Below are 15,702 nucleotides of genomic sequence, written 5' to 3'. Positions count from 1 at the left end.
TCAATTATCAATGTATTTATTATGCATGATATGAGTATATTAATACACTGTACATTATGCAAAAGTTGATATAAAATATAGAATTCTATGATAAAAAAAAATCCTGCATGAGCTAATATTAAAAGACCCATGGCAGAGTAAAATCACTTCAACTGTTTAAGAAATTGATAACATTCAGACATAAAAATCCTGAGACTTGAACAAAACTGAGAATCATTTTTTATTAAGGACAACATAATGTAACAGATTCTGCACTTTCAGGGCTGCCGCTCCCCTCAAAGTTAGACCGAATATCAGACCCATTCCCGGTGACAAAAAGTCACCCATTTTCCCAATCTATGAGCAAAATTTCCTAGATGCATTTATAAATTGAAAATACATTGTACAGTGTAAACTGGTAGGTAGAAAAGAGCAAAGAAATACAGTCAAGAAGTGAATAAATATAAATGAAAATGTGGTTGTTATTCTTATGTTTATTTTTTATGTTTTCAAACTTTTTTGGATGGAAAAGACAGTCAACTCAATTTTGTAAATGTTTAGCAAAATATGACTGATAATTTTCCCAGTTGAAGGGAACCCAATCCCTGTACCAAAAAAAGCTGAGACTTTGCACTGTGACCTTCGCATGTCTGCAAAATGGGATTCTTGTGGCAACTTATCAACATATATATAAAATTGTTCGCATCATGAATTTTGGTTTTGATCATAAGAAAACACAATCATAAAATATATGTGTAGTTATCAAATAACGAATATAAAACATGCAAACTGATTCTCAGGTGGTTTTATGTTTAGATTGAATCATATAGAACCAATAGGTACAACACTTTTAATTTTCCCATCAGTTTCAAAGAGTATTCATTGCTTAATGTTATACTAAAATGTGATTGAAATTGTCATTAAAAATATCTGAAAAGTTTGAGTCCAATATCAACATGGGCATTGTCCATTACATTCTACAGTAAACTGAAAAAGATTAAAATTGAAGGAATTTTGTTTGTCGTCCTTAACATTAAAAAAGATGAAATCAGATTATACAAGACCTGAGTGACAAATCAATTTGTACAGCTATCTATGAAATAATGTACACCTAAAAAGTGAAACATTCAAACACAGGGTGTGAGTATATAGTGTGAGTATTCTCAATGGAGTCTTATGAGGCATGAAAAAGACAAAAAGTACAGACATTTTCATTCATTAAAACCAGATCTTGCAAAAATTGTGCACATTTCAAACTTCAATAAATTTACAACTTAATTTGAGATTCTGTGCATAAAACAACAGGTATCTAATGATTGGTCAATCTTTGTTGGATATTATGCATTTATTAGTCATGTGATCTCAATTTAATACCACCTATATATTTAAATTTCAATATACCTGTGGTTTACTAATCTTTGTAGACATAAAATTTTATTGATTTGCCAAAGGATTCCGTTTCATCAATATGTACATATATTTTCCTAGAAATGAAACCCGAAATGTTCTAATTTTATCAGCAAAAATTGTACTTCATTGAACATATTGTTTGGCATTCTTGCACAACCACAAAAAAAAAACCCCCAGAAAAAAAAGAAATATTGGTGTTCAACAACAAATTATAAAATCACATCCATGCAAGGATTACAAATTCAAAGAAAAATTAATGTATTCATATATACATGTATATATCTATATAAACATATATCTATATAATATGCATATACTCTTAATACAGGTACATGTTAATTATCATGTGTTTCATGCATTGATTTACATTTTAAATGCTTCACTATTAAAAAATGTTGCATAGAAAATATGGCCTAATTATATGTACTGGTTTAATATAATAATTATTTTTCTTTACTACATGTATATGATACATTATATCAGGTAATTTTGGTATCAGGGGAATTTCTCCAAAAAAAAGTACATGAAGTTTGAAATCTTGACACTTTTTATTAACACAGTCACATTAAACATGAAGTGTAGCACTTAAAGGGGCATGGACACGATTTGAGCTGAACATTTTCAAACTTTATATTTACATTTTTAATCTTTAGAATGCTTAGCTAAAGTATTTCTAACGGTCAGCAAAAATTTGAATGTCAGTTGTCAAGGTCCATGGAACATACAAAGCTCACAATTCTTTGTTATGTAGACAGGGCTTGTGTCATGTTTTTGTTTACATATAGGCTAAATATGCTAGTAAAAGTTTCATTTAAAGCAGATGATTTTTTCAATTTACAAGTTAATTCTGAACAGAATTAAATAGTTTCTAGTGTTTGGCACATCTCATTTTCTTTTATACCTGGTATTTCCTATTTCAAAAGCGATCTATATGTAAACAAAAACATGTCACGAACCTTGTTTACATAACAAGAAATTGTGAGCAATGTACGTTGTATCTCAGTTATAACTCAATAACTGATACTCAAATTCCGGTTGACCATTAAAAATACTTTAGTTAAACATTGCAAACAATAAAAATGAAAAAATAAAATTTAAAAATTTTTCGTCCATGCCCTTTTAAATGTAAAGAAATCTTGGGTGCTTTTATTTCTAGCAAATTTTCCTCATACGCAAAAAAAGTCAACATTTTCATTGCACCAAAATTACCTGATATACATTATTAAATAAATAAAATCAATGTCTATTTTATTGTATGTATATGGCTCTGTCTACATTTAAATGCAGGTAAAATATGAGCAGTGTTAATGGACACGATCCTCACATGTACTTTGTACATGTTTCACAATAAATTGCACCAACAAATGTTAAGCCACACTTACAAAAATACATGTAGCACTTTAAAAACTGGGGAAAAAATCACGTACATCTGTAAACTCATAAATCTCAAGTGAAACGTACAGCAAACCACTGAGGCCAGGGAGATGTAAAACAAAAATAAAGCCGAAATTTGTTTTGAAATGTATCCCTACCTGTAACAGTACCTATATGACACAGTGGCGAATCTAGGGGTGTCTGTTAATTTTAAACAAAATCTTACATTTGCTGGGTCTGCAAAACACACACATTTGGTCGTAAAATGTTGTAACCTCCCCTTTGAAAATTTTCTGGATCTGCCACTGTGACAAGGTAAATATGAAATCAGGTTTTTAATTTCAGATTATTGTAATAAATCATAGACTTCTCCACTGCCTGCTCCATTGAATAGAGTGGGGAGTAATTTATCAAAGTACTGGCCTTCTCATATCTAACATAAAATTTCATTCTGGTGAAAAGAATCCCCGATAAACTAAAATCAAATGAGATTCTCTTCAATGGTGAAATTAAAAGACAAAACGATTCCACAACAAAGCAGACAACAAGAAGCAACCACACTGGGATATAAAATGAAGTCAATATGAACCCCCTGCTCTTAAGATATGGTTGACTCAGCGATTGGATAGATTGTGGAGGAGTGTCATCCATAATGAACATTCTCTCATTTCCAAAATTAGGATCGTCGCGCATCGTTTTAAGACAACACACAAACCCCCAGGCGACATTGCCAACATATGCGTAGGCCTCTAGGTTCTGTCCGCTGCCCATTCGGATGAACTTGCCGTTGTTGTTCTGTGCGAACTGCAGTATCTTTGGAATAAGTTTGTCTCCCTCTCCATACATGGTGGGTGGTATTAAAGACACTGTACTCAGCGTCTTTCCTTAAAATAAAGGCTACATTAAAACTATCTGACATGTAATAGTACAGTTTTTCATATTTTAGATCCATGATACACTGCTAAATCAATAATTATAGTTACCATTATTCAACGTGATCCAAATAATCACTATCTATTAGTACATTAATGTTTTAGATAGTTATCTCCCTTTGCTAAAAAATAATATGAAAAATCAAATTTTGCCTTCTGACCTTCAGTTTTCTTTATAGATTATGATCAATAATTGTTTTATGCACCTTTTCACCAAGAGCTCTCTAGAAGAAAGTTTTTTTCTAAATCGATGCAGTGAATCATTTTCTCTGTTAATGCTTTTTAATGTAGTTCTAGGGTTTATGATTCCTAGCTTTCCTGTTCAGGGACTGATTTATGATTTTCCCCAAAATTTTGTTTTTTTACTTTAAATGATCAAAATCTACAGTCTTATATGTTTAAAAGGTTTCACAAAAAACTTGAGGTTATATAATTATGATAGAGGCTCATCATAGAGAGTTTATCATTTGTTTTGAAAGCAAAGATTGAGGTGTGTTATAGTTTACAAAGTTTTCAAAATCAATTGATATCGATCCCAGTTTATTATACATATCACATTTCAAGTATAATTTAGGTCAAATGTGTCATTTTAAAAGTCAAATCTGTAACTGTACAAAATTAAAATCCTTTAAATTACAAAATTAATATTTCACTGGTTTGTTTGTAAACATAAAAAAACTCGAGTATTTGTTTACGTTACACATACTTTACGCTAAAATATTGCTCTTATCCTTGCATTCAGGTCAAAAGTTTGGTTGTCAACATTAAATGAGCTATATTTTCAATTCTTAACATAAAAAATTTTAAAAAAATTTCTTCAAAAACTGTGAACCCAGTCCCTTTAAAGAAAACTTTGTTGGGCCAATTATGAAACAAATATCTTTAATAGCAATAGATTTTGCAAGGATGTTTTGTTCTGGCTATAGATTGACTTTGAAATTAATCTCTCACTACTTCAGTTTATAATGTCCTGCATACAATACTGCATACAAATGATTAACCAGTGTGATTATAATGATACTGCCTGTGACATTTCATTACATGGTATTTTCTGGTGAGTGAATTTAACTGAAAAAGCAAGCAAAGATTAAGGCTTGAAAAATGTTTGTCCAAAAGTTGAATACAGACAAATGGTGATGATTTCACATGTCATACTTCATAAAATCTAGCAATTAGTTTTGTGGATTTTCATGTTAGTTTGTTGATTCAAATATGAAAGTTACCATTTGATAAGGATGTACCATTAGCTTTCAGCACCAGTTGCTCTGCTTCTTTTTTGGTCCCTCCATAATCTCTGAACATCAACGGACTGACATCATAAAGTTCTGTTTCCGTTCCTCCCAGACAGCTAAAATAACCCTGCACCGTGCTGATGGAGGAGCAGTAGACCAGGCTAGCCACACATGCCTCCTCACAGGCAGTTATTACATTCACTGTGCCTAAAATCAAACTCTGCACTACAACAGAATTCCTTAATTCAAACTAACAACAGAACCTGGGAGAAAGCCACAATTAAAAGTCTACTTGAATTCACACTTCAATTGTTTTATGACAATTTAAAATAAAAAGTTTTACAACTTATATTAATGTTTCTTGTTTGGTGAGAAGAGGTCATTGGCATGGGAAGAAACTGGAGTACTCGCAGGAAACCTGTCAGTGTGAGTGGGTGACTATCATACCCTCTCACATACAACCACTGTTGAATGGCTCGGTACTCCAGTTGCAGAGATGAAAAGCGAGTCTGTTAACAACTATGTCACCTTCAGACTTTATCAAAGCTCCATATACAAGCAGCATAGTTGCCAACCTCCAACTTGCAAAAAGAGGGTAATGACTCTCTTTCATGACCCTCTTTGGAAGGCAAAAAATCTGGTCATATTATGTAACAGCATTCACAACATATTTATTAGGATTATGTGTGCTATAAATGTTTATGTTTCAAAATTATTTGCAACAAAATTTTTTCAAGACTGATACATACAAAGCGGGACATTATGGAGCGCAAATTAACATAAACTCAAATAATTGAAGATATCTTCAATTATTTGAAGATATCATCAATTCATTTGATGCGCGCAACAATTTAATTAAAGATCTCTTCAAATAATTAATGACATCTTCAATTCTGAATTATTGCGCGCATTAATTGAATTGATGATATCATTAATTCTTCAGCTGAATTGATGCACGCTTTAATTGAATTAATGATCTCTTCAAATGAATTAATGATATCAACAATTGAATTGATGCGCGCTACAATTCAATTGAAGAGAGCAATAATTGATATAATGCACGCATTATATCAATTGATGAGAGCAATAATTGAATTGATGCGCACATTAATTCATTTGATGAGAGCAACAATTGATTTAATGCATGTATTAATTCAATTATTGCTCTCTTCAATTGAATTAATGATATCTTTAATTCATTTGAAGAGAGCAATAATTCTTTTAGAGAGAGCAACTATATATTTAAAGATATCTTCAATTCAACATATTCACAATTGAATTAATGATCTCTTTAATTGAATTGTTGCTCTCTTTAAAAGAATTGATGCACGCATTAATTCCTTATACAAAAGCTTTGTAAATAATTAAAGATATATTCAACTGAATTAAAGAGATCATTAAATTATTTATACCGAGCTCTAAATTAATTATTGCGAGCAATATTTCAACGAAATTGATGCTCTCATCAATTGAATTGAAGAGAGCAATAATTGAATTAATGGGCGCATTAAATCAATTATTGCTCTCATTAATTCAATTGATGTGCGCATTAATTCAATCGATGAGAGCAATAATTGACTTGAAGTGCACATTAATTCATTTGATGAGAGCAATAATTGATTTAATGCGCACATTAATTCAATTAAAGAGAGCAATAATTGAATTGATGATATCTTTAAATAATTGAAGATATCTTCAATTATTTGAGTTCATGTTAATTTAGCGCTCCATAGGACATAAATTTATTCAATTTACATGATAAGAGGGCATTTCATTGTATAGTTCAGATCCAAATTCAGTGTGTATTTTCTTTACAATATTAACAATTTGAAGATGATGGCAAGAATTACGACAGTAATTAGATGACTTTTGTGTTAAGTATTTTTTACATGATTTTGCGTTTTGGCATGTGTAGTCTGATCATATTTAGATCCAGACCTGATAGACAAGTGCGAGATAGTTACACAATGGACAATAAGCTTCATGCTGTCCTCAATCAATAACTTTTTTATCCATGAAAAGTAGTTTTCCCAGATTTGTTGGTGGGTACATAAGTATCGTTTTATTTTTGTTGACGTGTCTGCTGACCCTGATAAGGATCTCCTCTTGGTGGAAGCCATTTAAGATAATGACTTTAATCCCCGATTTGTCAAAACAACTCGCAGATAATTGTTAACAACGGCTTTGATTTCTTATCTATAATGTACATGACCATCAGCATTGTTTACGTTGATCCAAGCTTGTGTTGCAAACTGGAAATTACGCGCACGAACTAATTTACAAAACCCAATCCAAAAATCGGGTGAAAAATATGACCCACCGGGTCGTAATAAATAATCGGGTTATTGGTCGAAAAATCGGGTGTAACCCGACAAAATTGGGTTAGTTGGCAACTATGACAAGCAGCTGATAATATACTGAAGGTCTAATGCAGGGTTGGGAATTCCTGTGACCTACCTTAAAGCAACACAATCATATTCCCCTGTATCTTCTCTTTTAATATCACAATTTCATTCCTAATTAATAAATGAAGCATGCTGGGTAATCCTGTAAGGTTGATTTCATAAGAGTTTTCTCCCTTTTCATCACAATATTTATGAATGGACTGGTACCTTGAACATTCACTTCCCGAAGAAGTTTTTCATCGGGCAGAAATCTTGTGTCTATCATGGAAGCCACATGAAAAACAGCATTAACATTGTGGAAAGCCTCTTGAAGAGCTGGGACGTCCCCTAAGCCCCCGGTAAAACTCTTCACAGTTAGTCTCGCTGTGTAATCTACAATAATCAAAGTACATCAAATTCCGATCTTACAAAACAATTTTCACACCCATCATAAAATACAAGTGGATACAGTATTTTTGGTTCAAAGAGAAAGGTAAGTAAAGCTTAATTTACTAAATAGGCTTTTCATCTTGATGATTAATGTTGAGTTACAATTATACCTGTGGCAATTATTTCTTAGTAGTTATTAGAAGTAGTAATTACCGAGCGAATTGACGAATGGAACAAGGTCAAACACCCTAATTTCTGTCACCCACGGGGCATTCAGCTGAAGGTGTTTGACAATGTGTTGGCCCAGGAACCCGGAGCCACCTGTTACAGCCACTGAACACATCCTTCCAGATAGGCTGGATTCTGCTCTGTTTACTGGATTCTCCCCATTTTCCCCTGTAACAAGACATGTCAGAAATACAACAAAACTCCTTGTTTTCCATTGTAGCTACAGTGCACTTCCAGTAATGAAAAATTGAAGAAACAAGAGGTACTTTGAGCAATGCTCACTAAGAATACCCCCCGTTTACCCCAATCTCCCAAAGGGTGTTGGTAATAGGTATAAACTACCTCTTTTCTGAGTGTAAAAAACAAATGGCATGACAAACCGAACCATATTGCTACTTCGATGTCCAGTGCACGTGACCTTTGACCTTTTGACCCCAAAATCGATAGGGAACATCTTCATCCCATGGGTAGTCCATATGTATGATATGGTGACTGTAGGTGGAAAGGATAACGCTTTAGAGCCCGGAAACCATATTGCTACTTCGATGTCCAGTGCACGTGACCTTTGACCTTTTGACCCCAAAATCGATAGGGAACATCTTCATCCCTTGGGTAGTCCATATGTATGATATGGTGAATGTAGGTGGAAAGGATAACGCTTTAGAGCCTGGAAACCATATTGCTACTTCGATGTCCAGTGCACTTGACCTTTGGACCCCAAAATCGATAGGGAACATCTTCATCCCATGGGTAGTCCATATATATGATATGGTGACGGTAGGTGGAAAGGATAATGCTTTAGAGCCCGGAAACCATTGCGTCTACAGACGGACGGATGGACGGACAGACGGACAACCCGATTCCAATATACCCCCCCACAACTTGTTGCGGGGGGTATAAAAAATTCATAATTGCTTGTTGGTTATAACTGGAAGCAAGGAACTGGTTGAAGACAAATTAAAATTACTGATAGCATATAAGTTGAAGTCTGAGGTAAATCATGAATTTGTTTATCTCATTTGTATGGAGATGCCTATTTTCATAGAGCCTTCCTATACATATATGCATTCAATGTTTAATAACAATGCTCATTTATTACTCAGCTGTAAATGGGTCATCATTAAGTCTATATCATTATGTAGAACGAAGCATTGAATGAGAGTATCTGTGAAACTGCTATAAATTTTGTATGTTTTCTCTAACTTTAATGATATGGTTTACAAATTGTTTAGACTTTTTGTATATCAGTATAATTTTTAAGTGTTTTTTGATAATCATACTTTTTAAAAATCTAAAATGTAAATTCAAATCAGGTACAGGCATTTCTGCACAAATGACAATCTAAAAATTACAAAACCAAAAATCATAATTTTTATCTTAAAATCAGTAATTCATACAATATGAAACAGGGTTAAAACAGATACCAAATGATTTATGTGCATTACATAACGTCACAAGATGATGTCACACAGACAAAGAATATCAAATGTATACTAAATCAATTTAGCCCAAAAGCATGTTCTCAAAATGTTATTACTAAATTAGTAATTCTTCCATAACGTAAGGTAACATTAAACAAATATCACTGTTATTGTTGTGGAAATCCAGTGTATGGTTTTTGTTCCATCATTATTCTAAGTAAATGATGCCAGTGTTTGCATTTTGTTGATTAATACACTTGGAATATAATTGAATCATTATTCATTCAATGAATTATGAACTTATGTGTAGCAACAGCGATATTGAGTAGGGAAATTTGCTTCTACAATAATACTGTCTCAATTTGGTGTATGCTCTAGTGCCGAAGCCATTTTGTTGATATTATATTTTCTCCCTTCCTATTACATTGGTGCTAAAGACCAGGCCCTGGAACTGACAGGTGAAAATCCATGCCAGGGGATAAAGATCCAGGGTTGATGTCTTTAAGATGTGAAGACATTTAAAGAGGGAGGAATGTGGTGGCAGTGGCCAAAATAGCTCAGTTAATAGAGCACCTGACTGGAGGTTCAAGGAGCCTAGGTAGGAATCCGGTTTCTCCACTCCTGTTACATATTATTAATAGTTTCATTACTACTTTCAATATAATATGCATGTAGGTCTGGCACAATTATGTAACTTCATAAAGCTATTTAACTTCATCAATTCATTTTCAATAGCTTTATTCAATATTCAATTTTATCTGACAAGACAAAACGCTGCATTTTGGTAAAATATTGAAAAGAAACACGGGCTTAAACAAGCTGTATTTAAAGTGTGTCTCATCTTTTCTAAAAGAACAGAGAGTGAAAATATTAGATGTGTAGTAGTTAGAGCTATAGACCAGCTACAGACCGTGAATAGTGGGCTGGATAGCTGTGGTTTAGAGCACCTGACTAGTTGGTGCCATTGACCATGTGCATTCCTGCACTACATGTTGTCCTGACATGGGTGAAAACAGAATCTGGGTTGTGTGTCTTCGAGGGCAAAGATAAAATTAAGGAGGGAGGAATGTAGTGGTTAGGGCTATATGGACAGTGGATATCGGCCTGGGTAGCTCAGTGGTTTAGAGCACCTGACTAGTAATGCAGGGGTCTGGGTCCCGGGTTCCATTCCAGATCTCACCAAAGATTTTCTCCTCTCCTATATACTACAGATGTTTGGAGACTTTTCAGCAGCTGTATCTAGTATTCAGCAATGATTTTGTTTGTATACAAACATACCAATTGCGGGAAATAATGGTGACAGGTCTGTATGGTGTTCAGTTGACAATTATACATCACAATGAGAGTAGACATGATGAAAAATTTTGTTTGGTTGTAAATCGAGAGAGAGAGAGAGAGAGAGAGAGAGAGAGAGAGAGAGAGAGAGAGTCTCTGCGAGATTTGTGGAGGATGGATATCCAGCCTCGAGGAATCAGCTGAGAGAGAGAGAGAGAGAGACAGAGAGAGAGAGAGAGAGAGAGAGAGAGAGAGAGACTGAGAGAGTCAGAGTCCTTGTATTAGGCATTGCGAACGGTTATGCAAATATTTTCAGTGCAGGAATGAATTATGATTGATGAGTAAAAATAATGAATTGTCAAAGAGATATTGAAATAAATAAAATGCATGCATTCTGGTGATGTTTACCAAATCTTAAGATTTATAATTCCTACGAGCACCTTCACTTCCGGGTTCCTGGTGATGAAATGTTATTCAGCAATTTGTACCACAACTGATTCCCTCTGACACAGGGTGTCTTCCACAACACATAGAAAAGTGTTCAAAGATCTCTGCATATTTTAATGTGTAGAATTATTGATGTGCATAAAAAACTAAACAAACTTAATCGTAACGAGACGTATATTCAATCAACCTTAACATTTATTCATTATACCTACATGTGTATATATACGATGTATCCAGGCGCGGATCCAGAAATTTTTTCCAAGGGGGGGGGGATCGAACCTTTTCACAAAATCGAACCCGTGATATAATGTTCAACCCTTTAATTTCCAACTCTCGAAGGAAACGCTCTATATAACCACTGCACCACGCGGACGACCTTTTTGTCGTGTATTGATGTTTTCTGGTAGGAAGTGTCTTTAAGCTGAAATAATCTTCGTTTTCCTTGCCTGATAAATGATTGTACAATTTCCTTTTGGTCAATTTCTAATGAATGGTGAAGATGCATTAGTGCAAGCCCAGTCAATCTGTCCTCTTGTATAGTACTGCGCATGTACATGTAACTCTTGATGCTTCTTAATCCAGAAAAGGATCTTTCGGCCTCACATGTTGTATAGGTAAAACACATATCCAATGTGAAGAAGAATTTTCACGTTCGGGAAAGTTGTACAAAGTTGAAAAGATTGAGCAGATTGCAGAGCTTGTCTGAATTAAGTTTCTTTGCTTATGTTAACACAATAACGTCTCCAATCTCTCATGAGTTCTTTCTCCAAGTCCTTTACAGAAAGACAAGGCAGGTCGCTCCCCCAAAATATTAGTTCTGAGGCAAGTTCGGACAATTCCTCGTGTGAAATATTTGTCACACTGACAGGCAACAAAGAGCATATCGAATATGCCGCCAGATCTTCTTTCTGAAACCTCGAATTTAATTCACTGAGTTAAAAAGTCCAGAAATGGAATGGCCACGACAGATCTATAATAATCTCTTGGATTACTTGTGGAGACATTTTCTCTGTGTTGCTCCTTGGGGAAAACCCTTGGGGTTTTAATCACTATATCAAGGTCGTCTGCAATTTGTTTTGCATCTTCAAAGCAAGACTCCAATTCGGTATCTACCGCTCTACGAATTTCTTTGATCCTATCCACGTGTTCCTCAATTAACTTACTTGCAGTGAAAATGTCAATATCTCTTTTCTGAAGTTTGAGAGTCAAAGGCTTTATTGTATCTAGGACATACCTTACAAACACAAATGTTATCAACACAGAGAAGGGCGTTATCGAAGCCAAAAGCCCCTGTGCGGTCACTTTAGTTTGTTTATCCCAAGACCAGTCTTCACTGGTACTTTCATCAAGGTTTTGATTGAGAATGTGCTGCAGACATTTGATGACGAACTTGTACATAGTGTAGAACACATCAAAGCAGATATGACGCTCAACTCACCTAGTCTTACAAAGTCCAACTAGTTTCTTTCTGGAAAAATCTACAGACCCATCATTTTCTATAATAGTCTCCAGAAACCCTTGTCGTTTAGGGGAACTGTCGAAGAAAATAAACACTGAATTAAGGACATCTATCATATTCCTCACAAGGGGTAATTTGCAGGCTGAAGCGATGCTCAGATTCAATACATGACTCTGACAATGTGTGTACAAGGCTAATTGGTTTAGAGACTTGATTCGTCCCTGACACCCCCGTTTTTCCGATGCCATTGCTGCTGCACCATCGTATGCTTGCCCTCGCATGTTCTCAATCGGAATTGCAAGCAAGCGGAGGATTTCAAAAAGTTTATCAGCAATTGCTTGCCCAGTAGTTCTGCCTATAATTGCAAAGTCAAGAAATTCCTCCTAAATGATTGCAGGGTGTTCTCTAGTATCTAGAAATCTGAGACACGAGACTAAAACTTCTTTGTTAGCGTACTTGTCAGTTACCTCATCGGTTATGATGGAATAAAAACCCCTCCCTTGTAAACCTTCAAAATTTTACCTGTGATGTGATTTTCGATGAGTTGGATAACCTCATTCTGAATGATTTTGCTGGTATATAAGGCATTCTTTTTTGCTTTTTGTAGATGAGACCAGAGCTGCTCATCATGCTTTGCCAACAGCTGTAATATTGCCAGGAAATCACCTTTATTTGAGGAATCACTTTCTGTATCCTCGGAGAGGAATATTTGTTTCCCACAAAGAATGATCGCATCTACTATTTTCTCAAGCAACTTTATGTTGTGCTGATACTGTGCCTGGTTGAGTTTATACGGAAGAGACGAAGATGGCACTTCGGATGTCATCTTGGTTGTGTGATAAACAGATTTGGCACTCTTGTGGTGTTCTGAATTTTAATGCTTTAAAAGGGCAGATGTTTTTCCAAGGGCTTTCTTATACGCAGTAAAGGTTGCGTAACAAATGTATTTTGATGTTGAACATCTGACTGAGGGAACATGACACAAAACTTACACAGACCGCCAATTAACAGTTTCCTGAAGGTCAGCCATGAAAACTGATTCATCCAAGAAGATTGAAATGATAAAGTCTTTTTGAGTTCACCCGTATTCGTTGTTTGAGCACGGCCTGTTTTTAACTTGGCGACATCGTCTGGCAAGGGCTGATTCTGAATATAACTTATCTTTTCAGCTGAGGATATTGTGTTCAACTTTATTGCACCTGTTACAATTTTACCAAGATCAGAAATATCCGAATCGTCAAAAGATGTTTTATCTTTATCATGTTCTGTTGTCTTAATAAATTCATTGTCATCAGATTTAATATCCGTCTTTTCATTTTGTGAGTCCATGGTGATTTCCGGGGTATCATCTGAATCAATACAACGTTTTGACTTTTTATGGGCAGGCTCCTTCATTTCATTGGATTCAGTAGGTAAAACTGGGAAACAAACCACAAAATGATTTGTTGACCAATTGTTTGGTTTGCTATTTTCAGTGTGTGACCACATGATGTAGATGGGGGAACCCTGACGTACCTTTTCATCTGAAAATGGCTTTATTTCTTGATGAAGAAAATGTCTGTTTACAGCAACATTTTGTATTGTTGGATAAATGCTATATATTGGATGATTCAGGGCATTTGCCGCTGCGAAAAAATGAATCAAAGAACAATTTGATATTCCCCTGATTTGATTGAATTTAGAGTTTCATTCTGAATCGACTTGAGAAAATTCCCCGGTACAAATGATATGTCCGATACTGACGTCTCCACAACATATTGTACACTTGTGGGATGAGAACACATCTTGTCGTAAGTTGCCTGTGACGCATACTTTCTCGAATTTTTTACAAGTTTTTATACGGTCATGACACGAAGTTCGACATGTCTCTCTTCATGACCAAAAATGGTTTTAGAGAGGGTCCTATAGAAGTAATTGCCATCCCCGTACACTTTCACAGGACAAATATCTACTAGGCCATCTTCTGGATAAGCGCCTCGGCAATTTTGTCCAGATTATCATCTGTGGGCAATATATCGGACCTCATAACACTCAGATCATAGGTGTAGTCTTTCTTGCAATTTGCGTATCTTAAAGATACATTGAGCTACAAGGATTGCCAACCTTTTGCTGCTGATTTCAGTAAAGAGACATGTAAAAGATCAAAATCCCTTTTACCCATGATATCTTTTGCATCTATTACTAAGCAAGTGTTAAAATTGGAAGGAAATGATAATCGGATTACTGTGAGAGAATTCTATTAATATTTACTTAGAACGATAAACGAATACTAGTCTGTCACATTGAGTCTGAAGCAGAGATATACTAAAGCCGATGACTTTATGACGATGCAGTAGCATAATGACAAGATTATGACGTCAATCACTCGTAATAGGATATTAAACAAATCGTTCCTGTTTAGATTCGTTTAGAAACTCGAATAACATTTGTGATTTGATTCTAACCTCATAATGACATTACAATACTAAGAAAGTTAATTCAGAAATATTTATAATATAATAACAATCAAATCATTTTTCTTATAACTCGTTATATTGTAATTTTTTTTATCTTTGCAAATTCCTTGGACCCCCCCCCCCCCGACCCCCTCTAGATTCGCGCATGCTGTATCTATATAAGTTTTTACATTGAAACAACAAACGTTTTTAAAATCTCCAACAAAACATAATAGTTGTTTAAATTGTAGTGTGGGGCATATACTTAAAAAAAAACAAAAAACGCCTTGGAGCGTATGTAGAAACACGGAGAAACACAGGAATTGGTCATTTTGTCTGTAACAATAATAGTATGGGTCTATGAATTCATGTAGGTTTTTCGGGGGGAGGGGTCCTGAACCCAAGCACCTGTGGGGTAGTCCAAGCGTCACCAAGTTTTAGGTCACGTGCACCAATTTTAACCTAAAGCACGGCGTGTACAGCCGATCCACCGTGACCTCCGTTTTTAAGGTCATATCCGAAAGAGCCGTGACTTCCACTTCCTATATACGAATAGTGGTGATGGAACAGTCACATACCTGTATTATGAAGAGTTCCTAAGTTTGACGTGACGCCCTGATCGGACCCGAACTTCCCTGTTGTGAAGCGAACGTCCTATCCTCTAGCCGATCAACATCGTGGATGTGATGTTCAGTGTTTACTATGTACCCAGTTTTCTGATAACATTGAGTACCCG

The 15,702-nt window shown here is 35.1% G+C and overlaps 1 protein-coding gene across 1 annotated transcript; it reads right to left on the bottom strand.

Annotated features, from left to right (window-relative positions):
* Positions 1–11,107, bottom strand: LOC125659193 (3 beta-hydroxysteroid dehydrogenase/Delta 5-->4-isomerase type 2-like). Its single transcript, XM_048890785.2, has 5 exons — positions 11,034–11,107; positions 7,915–8,097; positions 7,540–7,704; positions 4,919–5,134; positions 1–3,647 (listed from the first exon to the last, which is right to left on the bottom strand). The coding sequence occupies exons 2-5, from the start codon at positions 8,042–8,044 to the stop codon at positions 3,091–3,093; spliced, it is 1,068 nt and encodes a 355-aa protein (XP_048746742.1). The 5' UTR covers positions 8,045–8,097; positions 11,034–11,107; the 3' UTR covers positions 1–3,090.
* Positions 11,108–15,702: the final 4,595 nt, after the last annotated feature.

This window comes from Ostrea edulis, chromosome 1, assembly GCF_947568905.1.
Source record: "Ostrea edulis chromosome 1, xbOstEdul1.1, whole genome shotgun sequence".
NCBI lineage: Eukaryota > Metazoa > Mollusca > Bivalvia > Ostreida > Ostreidae > Ostrea > Ostrea edulis.
The sequence above is the reverse complement of the archived record's forward strand: the minus strand, read 5'-3'. Positions and strand labels throughout refer to the sequence as shown.